Raw genomic sequence first — 18829 nt, 5'->3', positions numbered from 1 at the left:
TTTTAATCTAATAAATCGATTGGTAACACTTTCAAACCGATTAATTAACGTTTTCATATGTTTTTATGAGAAATTTGAGTGCTTTCCGGTATTTCGGTGCTATCCGGTGCTTTCCGGTTTTTCTATGCACCGCAGTATTCATTAAATAACATAATATTAATCCTTAAATAACATGTATTTGTGTATAATAACATTTTATTTTTAAACAGCCCTTCATTTCTGGCCATTTTACCCATTTTGAAATTGATCAAAACAGTTCAGTTCTGTTGATCACCTAATTTGCATAATATTTCCTCATGTAGTATAGAAGAACCGCCATTTTTACACACTGTCGATATCAAAAAGACAAAGAAAATTCCTTTTCAGTCGTTTAATTCAACAACAAAACAGTTTCAAATGCTATAAAACTAACCAGTGTCATGTCCGTTTCACATGCCACTATATAGTATACTGTTTATATAGCCTCCTATACAAAAGCAACAGGGAATAGGGAAAATCCGCCATGAAAATTCAGCAAGAAAGAACGACCTCAAAGTTCACTTCAAGATGTCTGATTTACGAGTCATGAATGAAAGTCCCATTAAAAATCATCTGTGCACGATCTTATTGCAAAATATATTCATGATTTTCATATTTGAGGTAGATTTTTTGAAGTTGTCGCAACCACTATATTATCAGTATGATACATAGGGTTTGTATAGAGACTATTGCTTCTACATTGAAACACATAGCCAGGCGTTTCACTATGGCGGTCTATGGGAGATCGACGACAAAGAAGACAACTTTTCAGTGCTCGCGATTTCGGTCTAAAAATATGTGATTTACTTTTTTAAATACATAAATGATTTGAAAATGAATGTAAGTTTATCAATATGGTAAAAAATAACTTACACTCTGTTTTAATAACGAATAAATCACAGACGCTCACAACGCAATTTTTCATAAAATTTATAAGCATAAATGGCCGCCCGGCTATCAAAATCTATGCAGCTACCGGCTTGAGAAAAATTAATATTGCATTATGAAAAACATTATAATCAATAAAAGAAAGTCAACAAAGATGAAGAAAAATGATTTTTCTAATGCTCAACGATAACTTATGAACTAACATTTCTTTTTCAAACAAGAAAACAATAATTTTCTTACCTCGGTTAACAGCTAAACTTGATAAGCTTTGCAATGAAGGCCCACGCTACGTTACGAGCTGTATTGCAGAATATGGGGAAATAAGCCATTCTGATTGGTCAGTAGTGTAAATTTTACCGGTGCGCGATCCAATGAAGTTTGAGAATAATAAATGACGTCAATGCATAATAATTAGGAATGCTCACGCAGCTTGCACTCACATGTGATGAAGTCAATAGAGCGCGAAATATCAATTACATGATTTTTTTCAAACTTTTCAGATATTGCTCAGTTCAATAATGTTTTAAATCCACTAATAAGTTTAATATTAAACATGTTGAATATTTTTTTAAATTTTGAATTAATGTGTTTGTAACCTATTCAGATTTTTTAAGAAGGCGGAGCGTATTTGATTATACGCAAACTTGACCTTTGACCCTTTTCGCCATTTTGATTTCTATCCAACGAGAAAAGGAAAGTGAGAAAACTTTAAATCGGAAAACAAGCTCTGATTTTAAGTCCGGCCATCGTGAGGACATCCTGGTATCTAGATCTAATGTGTGAGTACCAAGTCAGCTCTACATCGTAACGTATTTATAGGTTTAATTCCTTCTTGCGCGAGAAACCTATTCATTGTTTTGGTTACCTCCATTTTGAGAAATGTGGGTGGGGAGTAGGTAGTCTTGTGAGTAAAATATTTAGCAACAAAATGTATAATAAAAGTAGGCTTGAATGTCGTGCATTCTTGAAGAATATGTTTTGTACTTTTACAATAATGATTACTAGTAATTGTCACTTTCTTCTGAACGTATATGATGCATTTATGCTGTTTAAGGCTAGATGGTATTTTTTTATTTTCACAGAGTGTCTGTGTCCCATTAGTTCCTCCCCCGTCTGTTTTATCCCCTATTTTGGGGGTGAACTGTGTGCGTTGATGCAGACTGTCACTGTACCTCCAAATTTTATACTGATGATCAATAGATTTATATAGTGTAACTCTAAGATTCATTTATAATTATTTAGAAAAAGCAGATAACCGCATGTTCAATACAAGTGTAAGTCCTGAGTATATCAGACATTATGGGCTTGTAAAGGTTTGTGATGCTTGGCAAGAAGTTGAAATAATTCAACGCACCTTCATATTTATAGGATAAGATACAATTTAATTTTTTAGCTCACCAGAACTGAAGGTTCATGTTGAGCTTTTAGTATCAAAGGGGATACTCTGGCGTCCGTCATACGCCGTCATGCATCAACAATCATCTCTGAAAGTGATAGACAGATTTACCTCAAATTTGGTCTGTAGCATCCATGTGACAGTCACACTTAAATTTGCTCATGAAATTTCAATTGGCCCCTTTTAGGGGTCAACATAGCTAAAATTAGAAAAAAACCTTTGAACATCATCTTCTATTTGATGGATAGTCACCAAACTTTGTCTGTAGCATTCTTAAGTAGTCTTTTATCAAGTTTAAAACATTTAATTTAATTAATATTATGTGTTTTTTTATGTGTAAATTATTGCATATATATCTGATATTAAATTTGTACCTGAACACTTTTGTGACAAACTAGAACATATTTTAAAGCACTTTATTCTCTGTTTAAACAAATGAATGGAGTTGATTAATTTACCTTTATGATAATTACAGGTGTTTATCAATTGATCACAACAATGTAACTTCAGTCTCTTGCAATGAAGGTGTTGATTGGATTAAAATACCTGAAAAAGGTATAGAAACCTTTCTTAACAGAAAAACACATCAACTTCATTTTTAAAGAACAATTTTTATTCAGCATCAAATAAATACACATTCATAGTAAGAGGTGCCCGGTTTAACCAGTATACCGGTAAACCTAGGTCCGAGACATCTGGGGTACGTACCGCGGTACAGACCTGGAAAACCGGTACTTTAAGCTCTAATTTAAAGCCATTACAGATCCATAAAATGTACTAAATGAAATCATTTTCTGTTGTACATGTCAATATTTCTTTGAATTAACTTTTTTGCAAACAACTTTCGCCAACTGTTATCATTCCCCAATAGTTCTTAGCGAAAATTGAATGCTTTATCGATTACCGCATGTAAGCCAGAATTGTCGACTTGCATGATCTCAGTTGAAGAAGCAAAAAAAATGTTGACTTACTTTTACTTGTCCAAAAATCGCTTATTTGATAGGAAAACTAATCGTAAAGATTGATCATTCATTAGGGCATTCCATGCATAAAATTAGGGTGTTACCATTTTAAGTATTTATATAAATAGAGACCAACCAGGCTAGGGATTTTCCTTACGTCACGCACTTACTGCATGCACATGGCAATTAACTTATTATAGAAAGGCGCAGAAACTGGATTAAAAGTAATGTTTGTTCAACTAATGAATATTAATTAAGCAGTAACATGGTCAGCTGTTTTCTATGTGATAATTTTAATTTGCTTTTGGGGTACATGTTTGTTTTGGTTTCTGACACGGATTAAATACTTAGGTCTTGCAATTAGCAACTGGGACTCTGTTATAACCGACAAAAAATATTTGTCATCGGCTAACGTGCATGTGATCTATTATTTCATTAATCAATAAGCAACAAAAACATTTTATTTTTCCATTTTAACTATGCAATTTATATAACAGTTGTTAAATGTTGAAAGAGACCAATATGAAATAAATAAAAAAACAAGAACTGATCCATGACCCAATTAATTGATGATTGTCAACATGCGTAGCATATTTGATGTTTTTGAATTTTGTCGAAAGTACCTGATTGAAAAAAAGTTAAATGATGCTTTGATTAATCTGTATTTTATAGATCTGCTTAAATTTAATATTTGAAATTCTATACCAGCCTACCTTGATACTGATTTTAGGGATAAAAATTTTACCTATAGTGTACAATGAAAATCCATGATATACCGCGGTTTATACCGTGGATTTTAGGAAAAACTCGTGGTATTTTATTTCTGGCGGTACCAAACTTTTACTGAATTATAGCCCTTTATGAACTTGTGACTCTTAATGTTCAGTTGTCATGCATTGTGAATGAAATATTCCTCTTTGTGATTTATTACATTATTCAAGTTCTTGTTTTATGAGTAAGTTGATGAACTGAGCAAACTGGCAGCTCTGTTTTTAGTCCCCTACCGGTTTAACCGGAGGGTACTTTAGGTTTACCCTCCGTCCGTCTGTCCGTCCGTCTGTCTGTCCGTCTGTCAGTCTGTCTGTCAGTCCGTCCGTCCACAAAACTGGATCCCGCGATAACGCAAAAAGTACTGAAAATATTTTTATGAAACTTGATATATGGATAGATGGCAGTATGGAGATTATGCACGTCTTTTTTTTTTCTTTCTATGTTGAAAATTCTGGTTGCTATGGCAACAAATAGTCTGAAAATATGGCAAATTTAACACATAAACTGGATCCAGTGATAACTCAAAAAGTACTGAAAATATTTTTATGAAACTTGAAATATGGGTAGATGGTAGTCTGGAGATTATGCACATCTTTTTCTTTTCTTCCTATGTTGAAAATTCTGGTTGCTATGGCAACAAATAGCCTGAATTTCAAGATTTCTGATTTAAATTTTTCAGCTTTTTCACTATAAGTTCTTTATTTCTTAAGGTGTTTACTTCAAACTTTAAATATAAGTTTCTGGCCATCAACCACATCATATGTGACAAGGTTTACAACACTAGCACAAAAATTATCATTATTACCTCCCTTGAACTTAGAATTTTTATGAAAAAAAATGTTGTCTTTTTTAAATAACTTCTTTATTTCCTAATGTATCTACTTCAAACTTCATATATATGTTTCGTATTATCACTCAACATTTTTGAGAAGGTTAAATACTCTAGCAAGACTATTTCCAGAATTATCCCCCCTTGTACTTAGATTTTTTTTGAGAAATTGGTATTTTTCACTCCAACTTCTTTATTCCTTATAGGATTAACTTTAAAATCCCACATCATAATTATATGTCAAGGTTGTCTAAACATAATTTCCTTACTAGGCAGGGAAACTTAACACATTACTGTGATATAGACAAACTTAGAACGCAAAAGATTTAAGTTCATTCATGTCATTCATCCTCTGGTAAAATTGAATGGCCAATGGTCCATCAAAATGTTGCTGGGGTTCTAACCGGTAGGGGACTTATGGATTGCTTGCAATACTATGATAATTGCTTGTTTTTTTTAGCTGACCTGTCACAAAGTGACATGGTGAGCTTTTGTGATCACTTTTAATCGGGCATCCGTCCGCTCGTTGTCCGTAAACTTTTACTTTAAACAACATCTCCTCATAAATCGCTAAGCCAATTTCATCCAAACTTCGCAGGAATGGTCTTTTGGTGGTCACCTTAAAAATTGTTCAAAGAATTTAATTCCATGCAGAACATGCAGAACTCTGGTTGCCATGGCAACCGAAAGGAAAAAACTTAAAATATCTTCTTTTAAAAAGCCAAAGAGATGGAGCTTAGATATTTGGCATGAAACATCTTCTAGTGAGTGTCTATCAAGTTTGTTCGAATAAAAGCCCGGGGGTCAAAATTTGCCCCACCCCAGGGGGTCATTGCTTTTCCTTATATGTATAAAGTAAAAACTTAAAAAATCTAACTAGTATTTTATAAAAACGAAAGAACTAGAGCTTAGATATTTGGCATGAAACATTGTCTACCAAGTTTGTTCAAATAAAAGCCATGGGGTCAAAATTGGCCCCACCCAGGGGGGTCATTGATTTTCCTTTTATGTATATAGAAAAACTTAAAAAATCTTCTTTTAAAAAACCGAAAGAGCTAGAGCTTAAATATTGGACCAAGTTTGTTCAAATAAAAGCCCTTGGAACTAAATTGACCCGCCCCGGTGGTATAGATTTTCCTTACATCTCTATAGTAAAAACTTAAAAAATCTTTTAAAAATCCATAACCCATAGAGCTAAAGCTTAGATATTAAGCATGAAACCTCATCTAGTGAGTGTCTACCAAATTTTTTCAAATAAAAGCCCCAGTGTTAAATTGGCCTGGCCCCAGGGGTCTGATTTTCCTTATATGTCTATAGTAAAAACTTAATAAATCTTCTTTTAAAAACCCCTAAAGAGCTTGAGCTTAGATATGTATCATGAAACATCTTCTAATGGGTGTCTACGAAGTTGGTTATAAAAAAGCCCCTGGGTTAAAATTGGCCCCGTCCCAGGGGCCTATATACAGGTGAGCGATTTCAGGGCCATCATGGCCCTCTTGTTTAATGACTAAGCCAATGAAAGATTGTCTTATGAGTAAGTCAGTGTTAAAGGACAAATTAAATCAGAGTACTGTTCTGTATATTTTCTAGGTTTGCTATGAATGGGTTCAGTACAGAGGAAGAAACAAGAGGTACTGGACATAACCAAATCTGTTGTTTAATAGACGGGGCTCATCGCTGTTCAAGACCTGCTGGCAACGCAAGCTATAGCAAACGTATCCAAAAGACTGTTCAACAGCGCCGATTACGTCTCATTCGAGACGATAGTGTAGGTTCAATTATGTCAAAAAAGGATTTTCTTTATATTGTTAAAAATTATAGGCATGGCAGGGTTCTCACTAGGACTTTCAAAATAGGAGTCCAGGGACTCCCAAGCCAGAAAAAGTAGGAGTCCCACATCACATAGAAAATATGATGGTGTCAGTCTGTCTAATTGTTACTGACCATTGACCATTATGAGATGATGCTCAGTGTGCAGCAACAAGCTTGTTAATCAAAATCACCTTTAAAGGTTAAATGTTTGAAAGACTACATTTTGTGTCCACCCTGTAACTTAATGTCTATGAATAACTTTGTACATATGATCACAACTATGGTTTAATGTGCGGAGTGCAACATCCAGGTTGCTACCCACTTTGTCAAGGTCACACATACAGGTTAAATGTTAAAAGATTCACATCATGTCTGCTCCATAAATTTTCACTTTTCGGAAGAATTATTAATTACTTGGCATATATGATCCCCACCAACTTGAACCAAGACATGATGTTTGAAAAACATCCAGGTTGCTACCCTAAAGGTCAAGGTGACATATAAGGTCAGATGTTCTAGTGCATGTTTCTGTTACTACACTAAAGTTTTTAAGATAACTTGGCACAATTGGTCACTTTTATGACAGAGCAAAACAACAGGCGACTATCTCCAAGGTCAAGGTCACACTCATAGATAAGATGTTTAAAGGTCCATATTTCATGTCCACTCTATATTAGTAAAGTTTTAAAGTAACTTTGATCAAATGACCACCACCATGACACCATATGCAGAGGGCAAAATCCATGTTGTTACACCCAAGGTCCAAGGACAGATATAGAGGTCAAGTGCTCTGACATGATACAATAATCTTAAAATGTACAGGGCACACAGCCAGTGGTAACTCCCTAATGCAAGGTTAGTCAAAGGTTAAAAAATCCACATTCATGTCCACTACTGTAGGGTATATACTGTATTATATAAATATATGTAGCTGTACTTCAGACTTCCTTGTTTTAATTTTTAATGGAAATTGATAAGAAAACTGTACCTAAATTGATAAGAAAACTGTAACTGAAATTGTGTGGTTTATAAGAAAAGAAACAATTGCACGAAGTAAAGGTTTGATAAAAGGTGATAATATATTTTCTATAATAGCTCACTTTGTAATAATCATAGCTTTTTCTTACCGTCTTTTAAGGTTAATTATGCACAGCAGTGTTGAAATCTAGGTACAACTTCTGGCTCTTGGTACAAAATTTTAAACTTTTATTCCATACTGGCTGTAATTATAAAAAGGTTCCATCTTGAAAGATTTTTAAAGAGGTCACTGTGTTGACATTTGTTTTTGTGTAGAGCCCTTCATCAGCCAGGCTGTCATCATATTTATAAAGTTTGAAGTTTATACTTTACTAGAGATGCTTGCATTTTAAATTGTTAATTTTCCATAATATTGATATACATGAACATTGTATACCAAATTAATGTAACAGGCAAAAGAATTTAATATAATTTTAGATTTATAAAAATGTGTCCTCAGCACAATGTTTGGAAACATGTCTAGTTTACACTGTGACTCGCCTAACCTCTATTTAATACTCAGTTTTCCTATTTCAGGTAAATCACATTTATATTTGTGATTTTCATAAAAACATGATACAAAATGCGAGAATGAAGCGGAAGAGACGTGACAGTGACGATGGCGATGGATCACTCGATGCTGATGAAGACATTCCTGAAGTAAGTAGCACGGAACTCTGTATTATTGACGTACTTAAAATTTCCTGTATGTCTGCATTCAATTTCATTTATGAATTAATTAATTTAATATTTTGTGCAAAGCAAACCAATCTGGACTAATCATGGATTTTTTTAATTAAATGAGGTCAAAGATTTTTAACTTCAACATTTGCATGACCGCACATGACAAATTACTAAGAGTATGTCGGTAATAATGTTGCATCGTTTATACAGAGTTAAGAGTGTACAAAATATAAAAAAAAACATTATTGGAGGCTCAGAGTTATACAACACATATTCTTCACAAGAGTGTACTGTTATGGTTCAATCATGGGTAATGTAAATCTTAATGAACGGGCAAGACTACTATTATGGTAGCTATACTTTAGGCATCTTTTTTAGCTTTGACTTACAAAATGTCTAAATTTCTGAGCAAATCCACAAGGAGCTTTCTTCACCTTGTAGAAATTTTAAAGTAGTAATCAGCTGTAAGGATTTGTAATAAATTATGCAAAGTGAATTTATATAAAATATTTGGTTCGACAAAACATACAGTACCATGTAAATCTAATATTTATCTTCTATTTCTTGTTTCAGATTGACTTTTTCCAAATGCCTGTGAACACATTACGACGTTATAAGAGACACTATAAATTGCCTGCTAGACCAGGCATGAATAAAGCACAACTCTCAGATGTAGGTATTATTTATGATAACTGTCTAAATGATTTGAGCCGCGTCATGACAAAACCAACATAATGCTTTTGCGACAGCATGGATCCAGACCAGCCTGCGCATCCGCGCAGTCTGATCAGGATCCATGCTGTTCGCTTTCAAACCCTATAGCAAGTAGAGAAACTGATAGCGAACAGCATGGATCCTGATCAGACTGCGCAGATGCGCAGGCTGGTCTGGATCCATGCTGGTCGCAAACGCACTATGTTGGTTTTGTCGTGATGCGGCTCATTTACCTATACTGATATCATATAACAAAAATTTAGGAACAATGGCCAAGTGGTTGCAATGTCATACTGACACTAAAATTTAATATTGTTGTATATATCAGACTGGTGTTTCTGTTAGTTTTACCCATGCCGGAAATTTAATCTGGCATGGGGATGCCAGATTAGTTGCGTGCTATACAACAGCATGCATAGGATGATGTAATTTCGCCATTCTGAATGACACTGTAATTCCATGTGCTCTTGTAAAAAAATAGCTCCGGGTGTAATGACATCAATTTCATGAAAATTTTCCCTATTAAGGTAAAGAATTAAAAATTTGATGGTATATGGTAGAATATGCAAGAAAAAATATCTTACATATGTTTGTGGTTCGGATCTGAATATCAGTCCCTTGGGACCCGCCCCCTCGGAACGGACATTCTGATCTGAAACGCACATATTGATATATGACAGATATTATTATTCTGCCTTTCAATCTGTATGACTATAAAGCAAGAAAGTCTGAGTCTTGGTTACAGAGATCGTCGTTTATTAAGACTGACCCGTTCTGTTGAAGTTTGTTTCAATTAATATGAAATTTTATTTATCTGTTTTTCAGACAGTTGCCAGACATTTTAAATCCATCCCAGTTGTTGAAAAGGAGGCGTTAACCTATTTCATTTATATGGCTAAAAACTTTAAAAGCAGATTTGATCAAAAACATAACATGGATGTATCAAACTGAAAACCCAACATAGTGAATCAAACTTTTATACTAGGATTAAAATGGAAAACTATGACAAAAGTATACATGGACTTTAAGAAACAAGTGGAAGAGACAACTGATGTGTTGGATTGCATTGTTACAATTTTTCAATAATAATGATAATGATTCATAGAAAGTGCATTGTTACATAGACAGGTCATATACTTTTAAGACATGGAAGTTAATGAAGAAAATGAAATGCTATTGTACCTGGATGCCAGCAGGAAAAATAAAGTTACTATGATATTAGTATATAATAATGTAAAAGAAACAAGAGAAAATGAAGATAGTCATTCACATCAATTATAACTTGATCATAGATCAGAATTTGATACACAATAAGTGACACAAAAAGACCTGTCATGATAGTTTTCTAGCGACTTGGTGCTGTTCTGTAATGAATAATGCCATATTTTCTGCTAAATACATTTACTGTGTTTCATGCAAACATGTACCTAGGTATAATAATGAGTGGTATGAATGTTAAGAAAAGAATAATTTAGTTGAATATTCATAAACAGCTATTATTAGAATAAGGATTAGATATTATATTAAGGTCTTTATATTGTGTTGTATGTTTAAAATATGAAAACTTTAATATGGAAATTAATTTCATTAGTATGGAGGTAAAAAACTGTAAAAGTTTTATTATGAAATATTTATGATTTTTCAAAATACACCAATAGGATATTAATTGTTATAATAATTAATATTAAAAGAAACTTATGTGAATTTAAGAAATTATAATAACATTCAAGAGTTTTTTGATAATGGTTGGAGAATAGAGGCTTGGGTCCTGAAGTTTTGTTTTTAGAACATCAAGTTACCATTATGGCATATCTTTGAAGTTTTGTTAATTCAAATAAGATTTTAGGGAACTCTAGACACAAACACAAATTGTTAAAGTTTTAAAAGATAAAATTGTAAAATGGATACATAAGAAAATGTGTAGTTTATCCATGTGTAGAACATATTTGTATATGTAATATGTAGTTAAGGTAAGGTAATCAAACAACATGTTATTCCAGTTCCAAGGATTTAGTCTTTACAATCTTTGACTGTTTCATATTTGTGACCACAGATGTGTATAGCTGCACATGAAAGAGGTCAATAATAATTGTAGTAATAGACCTTTAAGGTCTTTAAAAATACATTACACAGAAAAAAAATTTGTAGTAAAAATGGGATGATTATCAATGTGCATTTGCTTTACATTTAAGGTTGATGCATGAATGTGTTTTAGAATTAACTGCAAGTCAGTTTATTCTTTGTGTGATTATTGTTTTAGACTTTCATTTATACATTTTTATCTATCTAAAAATATTTGTAATAAATTCAATATAAGGGTCTCCACTGTGTTTTCTTTTCAACATGGCAGCACTGGATATATTTTTTTTTCGAGATTTTTATACGATCTTACCATTTGATGTAGGTCTTTACCAATAACTTGTGTGCAAAATTTTGTATCTTTCCCATTTCCCAAAATATTCACTTTTATTGTACAAAATGACCTATTTAAATGAAAAATGTTTACTTTTTACTCAAATAAGGCTAAAAATTGCACCTAATACTGATTTCGAAATTCCAATTTAATCCCAAGTGTTTTTATTATCTTTTCATATTTTTCAGTTTTAAGTGCCACAGTTAGAATTTCAAAATATCTCACAAATATCAAACTTAAGAAGATTTAAGATTTTAAGAAAATTAAAAAGATTCAAGAAATGATTTACATGTTATGTGCGATTAACAATCGATTTTGCAGTATTTATCACACCAGTATACTGTGTGACTAATGTAAGGGCTATTTTTGCATACCCTGACCTCTTTTTACTAGGATTGTAAGTGCTAATTGGTACACAAAAATACTTTTTTTATTCACTACACAATATTTTACTTTTAATAACATTTTCAAATGTTTTTATGAAAATAAACATGAATGTGGAGGTAAGCTGCTTTAAGACCTAGAATTAAATGGTATACAGGCTATGGACTATGCAACTGTCTGTAGTAGGTTCAAATCCCTAAAGGGATACTGAATTATTTTCTATGAGGAAGCCATTATGCTCCTTTCCAGTAGGTAAGTGGTTCTACCCAGGTGCCTGCTTGAGTGTTACTTAGTAAATGGAGAGGAAGTTGGGCACTTCCTCAACCAGTAAGTATTTAAAACTCTGCATTTGATTTCAAGTTTGCCAGTGTGACTTCAATTAATACACACAAAAACAAAAAAAGGAAAGAGAATTTACTCAAAATTTTAATATTTGTTTTGGATTGAAATATGTAATGAATACATGTATTAATATTTTTATTTGATATGCTCTGTAGAATACATACCTTAAGATCTGCTAAATTATTGTTCATGTGTAAATCAAATCATGTGTATATATTGTACATAACACAAAGCAATAAAATGTTAAAGCCACCATTTGTTTGTCTTAAAATGATATGTTTTGTGTACTTTCCAAAAATATTTTCATGAAACATTTATGCCGAGATTGCAGACTTAAAAGTCATTTCCCCTCCACCTGCCCATGCAAAAAAATAATGCACAGCAGATGCATATTTGACAACAGTGTTTATGTTTCTATAAACCCACTTACCATTCACTACATCATTTTATCATACGATATTTTTGTAATAACTTAAGAAATTTGATTTTAATTAGTTTGTTGAAAAAATGATTTGAAATATGATAATAATAAACAATGTAAAGAGTACAGTCAAGTACCGTATAATGTACTTAATAGTCTATACATAAATGAAATCAGGGCAGTTTTTTATATACCACATTATTTTACTACTTCCCAATGGCAGGTGATATATTCACAATATATTTGTAGAATCCCTACTGTATTTTTCTAAAACAAAAAAAGCCATAAAAATGAAATTCATTACCTATAATTATACACATTGGCTAATTATGAATAAACTAGGGCTGTCTGTGTCAGAGTGGTTAAGGTTGTTGACTTAAAACCACTTGCCTCTTACTGCTGTGGGTTCGAATCCTGTCCATGTAGCTAATATCAGTGGTTCAACTCAAGTGCCTGTTTGTACCTGAAATAATGCGTGGATGGGCAACTGAGGTCTTCCTCCACCAGTAAAGCTGGAAAGTTGCTGTATGATCTCTACTGTGTTGGTGCAACAATAAACCCAACCCCATGACACTCCTACCCAATATTAACAAAGCAATGTTAAAGCAACTAACAAGTGTGAACAAATGCAGCCCAGCAAAACTAGTTGACACTGTTTGACCTGGCTCTACATGTATATAGCTTCATACTGCTATTTTCTTTTCATTTGATATACCAGTAAATGTTTATTAAAACTAAACAGTTCTGAATTCAAAGCAGGCAAGTTTGTGTTGAAAACTTAATTAATGACATATTTCATGTTGTCAACTGCAGTGCTGTGATAAGGATGTTACATTAGTCTCAATATAACATTTGTGATTCATTAATAATATTATTACATGTAGTTACAGCAGAATTAAATTTTAATGCATTTTCAAGTTTCAGTTTTTATTCAACAAAGGAATGTGAAATATAACAAACTATTGAACAGAAAAGTAAAATAGAATGTTATCATGATCTATAAATAGATTGTACATGTTTGTTTACAAATTTGAAGGTTGAAGATTCACAAGTAAGGGAAGTAACTCAAGTAAGGGAAGTAACTCTAATGGATTTCCTGTTGTAAACATGGCACTTGTACCATTTATATTTATTCTATTGTATCATGTGAAGCCTGCCATGACTGGACTGGTTAATGCTACATCTATGAAATATATCTATCAAAGGAATATTTTAAGATTTCCTAACACTGATAAATGTTATTCAGATGGACATTGGTATTTATTTCAAAATTTCAATGAATGGAGTTTTGCATGTCAACAGATGTTAATTTCCACATTTCCTATTGATAAAGAAAAGAGGAATTATGTGCGTGAAGTTGAAAATGCAGTATTTTCAGTAGTTTATCCAACCCCACTAAAGAATCCAAGACTTGCTGCTGTAAATGATGATGTTTTAACAACTATTCTGAATGTAGATCCTGCTGTAAAAGATAGTAAAGCATTTCTGCAGTTTGTGAGTGGAAACAATGTACTGCCAGGCAGCAAACCTCTAGCACATAGGTATATGATACATAACCTAACTATCATTATACAGGCCGCACAGCTAAATTTGTAAGGCTAGTAATCTCGACATTGTGGGTTCGTCCAGGGCTGACAGAAATTATACTTGGACAATTTTTGGAATTAAGACCTTAAATCAAGACCCATGTATGAGTGCATAATAACATGTATTATAGGCTTAATGAGGGTCCATCCACCCTTTCAGGCACTAAGAGTACAGACGCAGTGTATAATTGTTTAAACAGTCTTTGCAGGCTAATTTTTAAAGAAGAAATCCAGGCATCTTTCTGTATCTTGCACTATCTTCCAAAAATCTAAAATGACGAACACTTCTGGCGCACTCGCCCCTATGGACAAACAGTTTAGAGTATATATAAACTCAAATACAGATATGAGCCTAATTGTATCAGCTTTTAATTTGATATACCTATGTGGTATGGAAGCCAAAGCTATAATGGTTTAAGTGTAAAATTGACAGATTACTTTGAGCTATTGAATTATAACAGCTTTGTGTTAATTCAGCTTTTAAACCCCAAAAAACCAACAGACTTTGTCAGCTTGAGCTCTGTAATTCAATCATACCAGTATAAAGCTACCAGTTGTATTAGATTGTTTGTAAATAATCTATTGACACAATTCAGGGCATACTAACCACAATATTTTGACTAGAAGTCATAATTAACCAGAGTTTTTATCAGTTTTTAATGTTCAATTATGACATCAATTAAGTAAGTCACTTTAAGATAGTATCACTGAGTAATTTACTAGATAAGTATTATAATAACTATTATAATGCTTACATTCTTTATTCACAGTGGCTTCTGCACATTATTATTATTTGGAAATAGAAAGATATTGTTTACTTTTCTTAAAAAAACATAAATGTAGACATCTATGCTATTTACTATATAACTTAAGTCTGAAAAATAAACTTATACATGTACTTGTATATACCGTAGATATGGGGGTCACCAGTTTGGTTATTGGGCTGAACAGTTAGGAGATGGTCGTGCAGTGATGTTGGGCGAGTTTGTTAATCACAATGGTGAGAGATGGGAGCTTCAGTTAAAAGGTTCAGGGCTAACACCATATTCAAGAAGAGGAGATGGAAAAGCAGTGATTCGGTCATCAGTGAGGGAATTCCTGTGCAGTGAAGCAATGTATGCCCTAGGTGGGGTACACTTTTAATTTATTAAAAAAATATTAAGAATGTATATTATTAAAAAAAAATAACACATACATGTAAGTCATTGTTTCATTTTACAGAGGTGTTTATTAAACTATGATTGCAAAATCTCCGAGAGAATAAAAGTAAATTAATATAATCAAGATCATTTAGATCATGATTCCATGTTTAAGGTTAAATACAATGAGATATAAATAATTTGTTTTATAGATCAGATCTGTACTCTGACATGGCATTTTGTAATATAGGCTTCATTTATAAATGTGTAACTGTTATTTTAAATTTTCCAAGTCCCTCTCTATAATATAGGTCTGTACAATGCTTTTTGAATTATTGTATTTGCTCATTAACTCAATCTGGCAAGCTTACATTGCCCTGTAATATAAAATATTCATTTGTAAAAGAATCATGGTGTACTCCTTCTCATCTAAATAATTGAAATATTACGAGGACGTCACATGTATTATATTTTAGGTATTCCTACAAGTCGTGCGGCCAGCATTGTTGTTAGTGATGACCCAGTGACTCGTGATCAGTTTTACAATGGAAATTTTAAGACAGAGCGTGCTGCTGTGGTACTGAGACTTGCCAAATCTTGGTTCAGGATCGGATCTTTAGAAATTCTCACCATCAGCAATGAAATCAGTTTATTACGATCTTTAGTTGATTTCATTATCAAAAATTATTTTCCTAATATTGATTTAAATGATACAGGAAAATATTTGGCATTTTTTCAAGAAGTTGTTGAGCAAACAGCATTTATGATAGCATTATGGCAAAGTGTGGGGTTTACACATGGGGTTTGCAACACAGATAATTTTAGTATACTATCTATTACAATAGATTATGGCCCTTTTGGGTTTGTAGAAGGGTATGACCCAAAGTTTGTTCCTAACACGTCAGATGACGATGGTCGGTATAGTTATGAAAAACAACCAGATGTCGGAAAATTTAATCTTAATAAATTACGGCTTGCTTTATTACCTCTGTTGAATAAAAAACAGGCAAAAGAAGCAGTTATGATTCTAAATGGTTATGCAGACGTATATAAATTCAATTTTATGAAACTATTCTATTCTAAATTAGGCTTTAAAAGTATTACAAGTTTTAATGAAGATGATGAGCAATTTATTGCAATACTTCTTAAAATAATGGAAGACACAAAAGCTGACTTTACTATGACATTCAGAGAGCTCTCTGAAATTTCACTTGAAACTCTCTCAGACCTTATAAAACAAGATAACATTCCAGAAAAATGGTGGGCATTGAATGTTCTAAGTAATCATGACTGGTTTAGTAAGTGGTTAAAAATCTATATTAATAAACTCAAAGAAGAGAATATCAGTGAATCTGCAAGGCAAAATATAATGCTCAAAGTGAATCCTAGGTATATTCTCAGGAATTGGATAGCTCAAACTGCCATAGAGAAAACAGAGCAGAATAAGTTTGATGAATTAAAGTTTGTGTTGGAAGTTTTAAAGAAACCTTATACATACAATGAAAGGGCAGAAGAAAAGGGGTTTGCATCCCCTCCCCCAACCTGGGCCAGAAAACTTAGAGTTAGCTGTTCATCTTGAAACAGCTGGGCAAGTGTTGCAAGTTTACCTTGCCATTAGCTGCCAGTAAGTTTTTATTTTTACAAATGTGTATGGGCGTGTGTATGTGTGAATAAAGTTATAGAATATGTGTATAGTTTGAATTGGCTTATAGGCCCAACATGACTACTGTGATGTTATTTGTATTTATAACACAGTGTTGCTCTAATAAAATTGACTTACTTACTCATGTTATTTATATATACAGTAAAAAATCTTTATGAATCAGGGCCTTGTTAGGTAGCTTCTGCTTCGGCATTGCTTTCTTGGGCATGCACCTATTCCACTCATCCGGTATGTTATTTAACATGAAAGCTAGTTTTTCGTTTTAAATATTTTTCAATGAAAATCTGACATTTATAAACAATAAATCAAAAGATTAATATCTAGCTAGTATTTCATAATCTTTAGCAAATTGATGCATTCGATTTTGAATCACATCTCTTTAGCAGAAAGTTGAATTCAAACATACTGCATGTTATGTAGAACTGATAATCTGTCATTATGCACAGACAGTAGCCAAATTCAGTTTGATGGAATTCCAAAATGATAGCTATGTTTATGAAAATGATGTTGTAAAGAATGGCATTAAAGAGGTCTTTCAGTGTACAATTGATGACCTCATAATGGTGGTGGTTTTTGTACTTTATTCTGCGGATAACAACAGCAAGTCACTATGAATTTACCAGAGCACTGTTCAACAGCCACATCATGGACCTTTCCGGTTTTTGGTAGCGGAACATTTAGCCACACCTTTTCCATTCATTGCGAGGTCAACTGCTCACAAACAGTATCACAAACAACCATGTGTTCTTTTGTGCAAACCAGGTCAACCAGTGACTATGTATTATCTCAATGTAGCAATTGGATAACAAATTAGCCAATTTACATAAAACTGTAAACACTGGAAAGGTTCATTCCTAGGCAGGCTGTCAAGCAGTTTACCAGTACTATTTGCCTTCACTTTTGCAAGAACTGTTATTACTTCTGTATATGCCAGAGCAAATATCAGTTTGAATGACAGTTGAAAAGATTTCATTATCAATCAAAACAAAACTAAACCTCACTGTCTAGGAATCAAGCACAGGTTGCTTGATTCACAGTTTAACACCCTACCAGTTTTGCTAACCAGACGGTGCCTTTACCATTTGAAGTTATTTAAAATCTTGTATATGAAAAAAAATTTGTTTCATTACAACAATCGTACTATGATAATTAACAATTAGTATGCAATGTTACTTTATTTATGTTCTGTCTATTACATGTATTATGAAACTTGTTAAACAATGACCACGATGAAATCTAGTTAAAACCTGGATATTGAAATTATTAAAACAAGTAGTTCTTGTTGAAATTTAGCAAAATCATATTTTAAATGGTTTACATATAAGGGAAAACTTGAAAAGCTTGGCTGTGCTATACATTTGTATTTTTAAAGCATCTATTCTCTTCTTGCTGTTTTTTTTAAGTAGAGGTGGTTTTTGTTCCAGTCATCTCAAATTTGTATATTTCACATAATATTTGATCTATACATAGATTTAATATTAACATGTCATATATTTTTGCTAATAAGAACTCCTTTGCATGTCTTTATACCCGTATTTCTGTAGATGATCCTTACAAGATGTTGCAACTACCTGGTTTTACATTTCTTCTAAGTTAGTAAAATGTACTCGCGTTAAAGGGTACAGTATAAAGACATATTTTTTTACACCTTGGTCCTTTGTAAATATACCAAAGTAAGATGCCTGTATATTTTTGACAACGCAAAAGGTGGGGGTGGGCAATACACACCAGGGTACAAATTAATTCCATCAAAGACAAAAGAGACGTCTACCATTCATGAATGTTTACGA

General features: G+C 32.8%; 2 protein-coding genes across 2 annotated transcripts; both read left to right on the top strand.

Annotated features, from left to right (window-relative positions):
* Nucleotides 1-1536: 1536 nt before the first annotated feature.
* Nucleotides 1537-12482, top strand: LOC132729458 (histone deacetylase complex subunit SAP30L-like). Its single transcript, XM_060715228.1, has 5 exons — nt 1537-1685; nt 6455-6632; nt 8231-8353; nt 8951-9049; nt 9917-12482. The coding sequence occupies exons 2-5, from the start codon at nt 6462-6464 to the stop codon at nt 10040-10042; spliced, it is 519 nt and encodes a 172-aa protein (XP_060571211.1). The 5' UTR covers nt 1537-1685; nt 6455-6461; the 3' UTR covers nt 10043-12482.
* Nucleotides 12483-13732: 1250 nt separating this feature from the next.
* On the top strand, nt 13733-17159 carry LOC132729460 (protein adenylyltransferase SelO-like). Its single transcript, XM_060715230.1, has 3 exons — nt 13733-14192; nt 15152-15363; nt 15853-17159. Exons 1-3 carry the CDS (start codon nt 13759-13761, stop codon nt 16953-16955), a joined length of 1749 nt encoding a protein of 582 aa, XP_060571213.1. The 5' UTR covers nt 13733-13758; the 3' UTR covers nt 16956-17159.
* The last annotated feature ends 1670 nt before the right edge of the window (nt 17160-18829 follow it).

The sequence above is a fragment of the Ruditapes philippinarum genome, unplaced genomic scaffold (genome assembly GCF_026571515.1).
Source record: "Ruditapes philippinarum isolate M1 unplaced genomic scaffold, ASM2657151v2 ctg7578_1_1_1_1, whole genome shotgun sequence".
In the NCBI taxonomy this organism is placed as follows: Eukaryota; Metazoa; Mollusca; class Bivalvia; order Venerida; family Veneridae; genus Ruditapes; species Ruditapes philippinarum.
This window is presented reverse-complemented; position numbering and strand designations above follow the sequence as displayed.